We start from the raw sequence: 3,960 nt of genomic DNA, 5'->3' as shown, positions 1-3,960 counted from the left end.
CCACCAAATAACTCCATCGTGCCATATCCTGTACAGAGGCTACTGAGTCCTTCAGTGCTGCAGGGAGTCACTGAGTGACAATCACCCCAGGCAACCATATCCTCCAGTTCGGTTTACAGGAATGCCCACTGCTAACTACTAAGTCTATCTCCTCAGTTTGCTGCACCATCACCAGGGTTATAGTGTCTAGTGTTACTCATTCGGTTCTCTATGGTGCCCCTAGACTGCTTGCCAACTGGATCATACAGAAGGTTCAGTTGCTGCCAGAGTCCAAAAGTGCCCTCGTCTGGATCATGGCATCCAGTCCTTCACTAGCCACCTTTACGTTAACAATTGGTAACGCCACCTTGCGAAGCCACCTATGCATCCACATTGTCCCTGTCGTGGCAGTGAGTCATTCACTCCCGCCCTTACTCCTTTTGAGCCTGGGGCTTAAGTGCCCCCTCCATGCCTGTCTCATCCCGTTTGTCGGCCTGTCCACAGGTAGCACTTCTCCTCTCCAGCTCTGCTCTGTGTACTCCCTGCTTGCTTCCATGCACCTGTTCCCACTGAGTGTATCGTTGACGATCATTTCTCGGCTCCATCTCAACCTCCCTCTGCGTTTTTGCTCCATCTCCCATTCTGGGTTCCCCATGGTACTGGGGCTTCTGCCTTTGCCTTACTGGGCCAGTCGGATGTATCCATCGCGAATGTTTCCCAGTGCAACCCTTTTGTCACACCATACTGAGGCCCAGCACTCAGCTGCCAAGTGGGTATTGTTCAAGCAAACATAACAATATTTGAGCCATCTGACCACGGCTCTCCTTTCTTCCACTCTCATGGAGCGGAATTTCTTGCATCCCACCAGCACATGCAGCCCCCCACACAGCCGATGCATGTCTCTCTCACTTGCAGGTTCGTCATTGCCAATGGTGGCCAAGCCAATCACACACTTGTCTAGATTCCTTCTAGCACCAACCTCAATGCCTTGATTGGTGGATGCTACCTGTTCCTCGGTTCTCCTCCTCACACTCACTTTGTCCGCCTCCTCCAGAATAAAGATTTTCAAGTATTTAACGTCAGGATAATACCTGCATCGTTTGTTGTGGGCAAAGATTTCGTCCTCATACCGCATAAGTGCCTTCTCAGGTAACTGACGTGACAGTGTGTCCACCAAGCGAATGATGTCCAACTCCTGTAATCTCCCGATGGTCTCCAGACTCAAAATACATGACCCCAATTCATTGGCGAATTTTCTACGGCCACCTTCTTCCTCATCTTTGATCATGGGCCCTTCAAGTATTCCTTCCACAATCTCTTGGGCGTACTGATGTCTTTCTCCGTATCTGTCGTCAAATATGGCCATCGCCTTCTTATAACCCTCTCGTGGGTCCAAATAAATGCACTTTTGTAGCGTGTTCCTGACAGGCCTTGCACATGCTTGCATGAGCGTCTGCAGCTCATATTCCTCTGGGACTATGGCCCTCCCAATGTGCAGTTTGAAAGCACGGATGAACTCCCAGTACTCCCTCCAGCTATTTCCTTTGGAGGTTGGTAGTTGGGTCTGTGGTAACCTCATGGTGGCAATCAATTCCCCCAAGCCAAAGGCTATCACCTCGATGCCCATAGTGGTAGCATGTGTCAGCTTTTCTGTTCCCCATCTAGTCGGTTTCGGGTTTTCTGACATCTTCCACTCTGGCCCTTGCCCTCTAACTATTGACTCTTCTTTTTTAAAATCGTGCCCTCTTATGTCTGGCTGTGCTCCCCCCATTGGGGTTCCCTAGTCTTCCGCATTTTTTACTCTCCCATGCCATCGCTGTATCTCGGTCTCTTTGCCGGTCCTTCGTGTACCACTACCGTCCCTGGCTGTACCTGTGACCTCAAGCTCATTTTGTTCCTCCCTTCCATTCTCTTCATGCTCTCCAACTGTGTCAGGAGATCATGGACTACCTTTGTTCTGTTCTTGCAGGGATTGCAAAGCTGGTATGAGGACACTTCATGTATACGTTCTCGTGTGCCTCAGTCTGTCTGCCTTCCTGGCCTCCTTGACTATCCTTTGGGCCGTTCCATGGGTTATGTTCTGCCCGTCATGTTCTGCCCATTCCTTTCCCTCTGGGTTGTCCATGCTGATACGTTCCGCCTGGTATGCTATAGGTTTGGTTCTGCTCGGTATGTTATAGGTTAGGTTCCGCCTGGTATGTTATAGATTGGGTTCTGCCCGGTATGTTATAGGTTGGGTTCCACCCGGTATGTTATAGGTTGGGTTCTGCCCAGTATGTTTAAGTTAGCATAAGGGTGGGTCTCCGAGCAGCCTCTTCTTTAGGCCCTCTAATATCCTCAGTGCCATTAACCTGTTGTCTGGGAGCTTGGGTGGATTTTGTCTGAATTGTGTAGGGAGTTGGTAGTGTCCCGTCACCTTATTGCTGTGCCCAGCCATAATTTCATCACCCTGTTGTCTTCAACGGATAGGCCATCTCCCTTCTTCAGATAACTTGCGTCCAGTTCCCAAAGCCGTCGCACTTGCTCCTCCAATCGTGTTTCCTGGGAGTTGCAGTCAACTACGGCCGCACATCCTACCTCATCTGGTCTGTCTTCCACCTCAGCACGAGGTCGTACAGGTCCACTAAAGGTCCATCCCAGCGGTGTCCTTTTTGCAAAAGGTTCTCCACTACTCCCGGCCCTGACCTCCAAGGGCGTCATTGCTTGTGGTGCATCAAGACTAATCAGTAGTTGCACCTCACCTTCGTACGTGGTCAGTGGCTCTATTCCCACCAAATAACTCCATCGTGCCATATCCTGTACAGAGGCTACTGAGTCCTTCAGTGCTGCAGGGAGTCACTGAGTGACAATCACCCCAGGCAACCATATCCTCCAGTTCGGTTTACAGGAATGCCCACTGCTAACTACTAAGTCTATCTCCTCAGTTTGCTGCACCATCACCAGGGTTATAGTGTCTAGTGTTACTCATTCGGTTCTCTATGGTGCCCCTAGACTGCTTGCCAACTGGATCATACAGAAGGTTCAGTTGCTGCCAGAGTCCAAAAGTGCCCTCGTCTGGATCATGGCATCCAGTCCTTCACTAGCCACCTTTACGTTAACAATTGGTAACGCCACCTTGCGAAGCCACCTATGCATCCACATTGTCCCTGTCGTGGCAGTGAGTCATTCACTCCCGCCCTTACTCCTTTTGAGCCTGGGGCTTAAGTGCCCCCTCCATGCCTGTCTCATCCCGTTTGTCGGCCTGTCCACAGGTAGCACTTCTCCTCTCCAGCTCTGCTCTGTGTACTCCCTGCTTGCTTCCATGCACCTGTTCCCACTGAGTGTATCGTTGACGATCATTTCTCGGCTCCATCTCAACCTCCCTCTGCGTTTTTGCTCCATCTCCCATTCTGGGTTCCCCATGGTACTGGGGCTTCTGCCTTTGCCTTACTGGGCCAGTCGGATGTATCCATCGCGAATGTTTCCCAGTGCAACCCCTTTGTCACACCATACTGAGGCCCAGCACTCAGCTGCCAAGTGGGTATTGTTCAAGCAAACATAACAATATTTGAGCCATCTGACCACGGCTCTCCTTTCTTCCACTCTCATGGAGCGGAATTTCTTGCATCCCACCAGCACATGCAGCCCCCCACACAGCCGATGCATGTCTCTCTCACTTGCAGGTTCGTCATTGCCAATGGTGGCCAAGCCAATCACACACTTGTCTAGATTCCTTCTAGCACCAACCTCAATGCCTTGATTGGTGGATGCTACCTGTTCCTCGGTTCTCCTCCTCACACTCACTTTGTCCGCCTCCTCCAGAATAAAGATTTTCAAGTATTTAACGTCAGGATAATACCTGCATCGTTTGTTGTGGGCAAAGATTTCGTCCTCATACCGCATAAGTGCCTTCTCAGGTAACTGACGTGACAGTGTGTCCACCAAGCGAATGATGTCCAACTCCTGTAATCTCCCGATGGTCTCCAGACTCAAAATACATGA

At 50.6% G+C, this 3,960-nt stretch overlaps 1 protein-coding gene across 1 annotated transcript; it reads right to left on the bottom strand.

Annotated features, from left to right (window-relative positions):
* Positions 1–658: 658 nt before the first annotated feature.
* Positions 659–1,606, bottom strand: LOC145409904 (uncharacterized). The gene has a single exon (XM_080280170.1). It carries the CDS (start codon positions 1,604–1,606, stop codon positions 659–661), a length of 948 nt encoding a protein of 315 aa, XP_080136296.1.
* Between the last annotated feature and the right edge of the window lie 2,354 nt (positions 1,607–3,960).

Source organism: Coenobita brevimanus, chromosome 83 (assembly GCF_032717465.1).
Source record: "Coenobita brevimanus isolate Jiangsu-jjx chromosome 83, ASM3271746v2, whole genome shotgun sequence".
Classification (NCBI taxonomy): Eukaryota; Metazoa; Arthropoda; class Malacostraca; order Decapoda; family Coenobitidae; genus Coenobita; species Coenobita brevimanus.
This window is presented reverse-complemented; position numbering and strand designations above follow the sequence as displayed.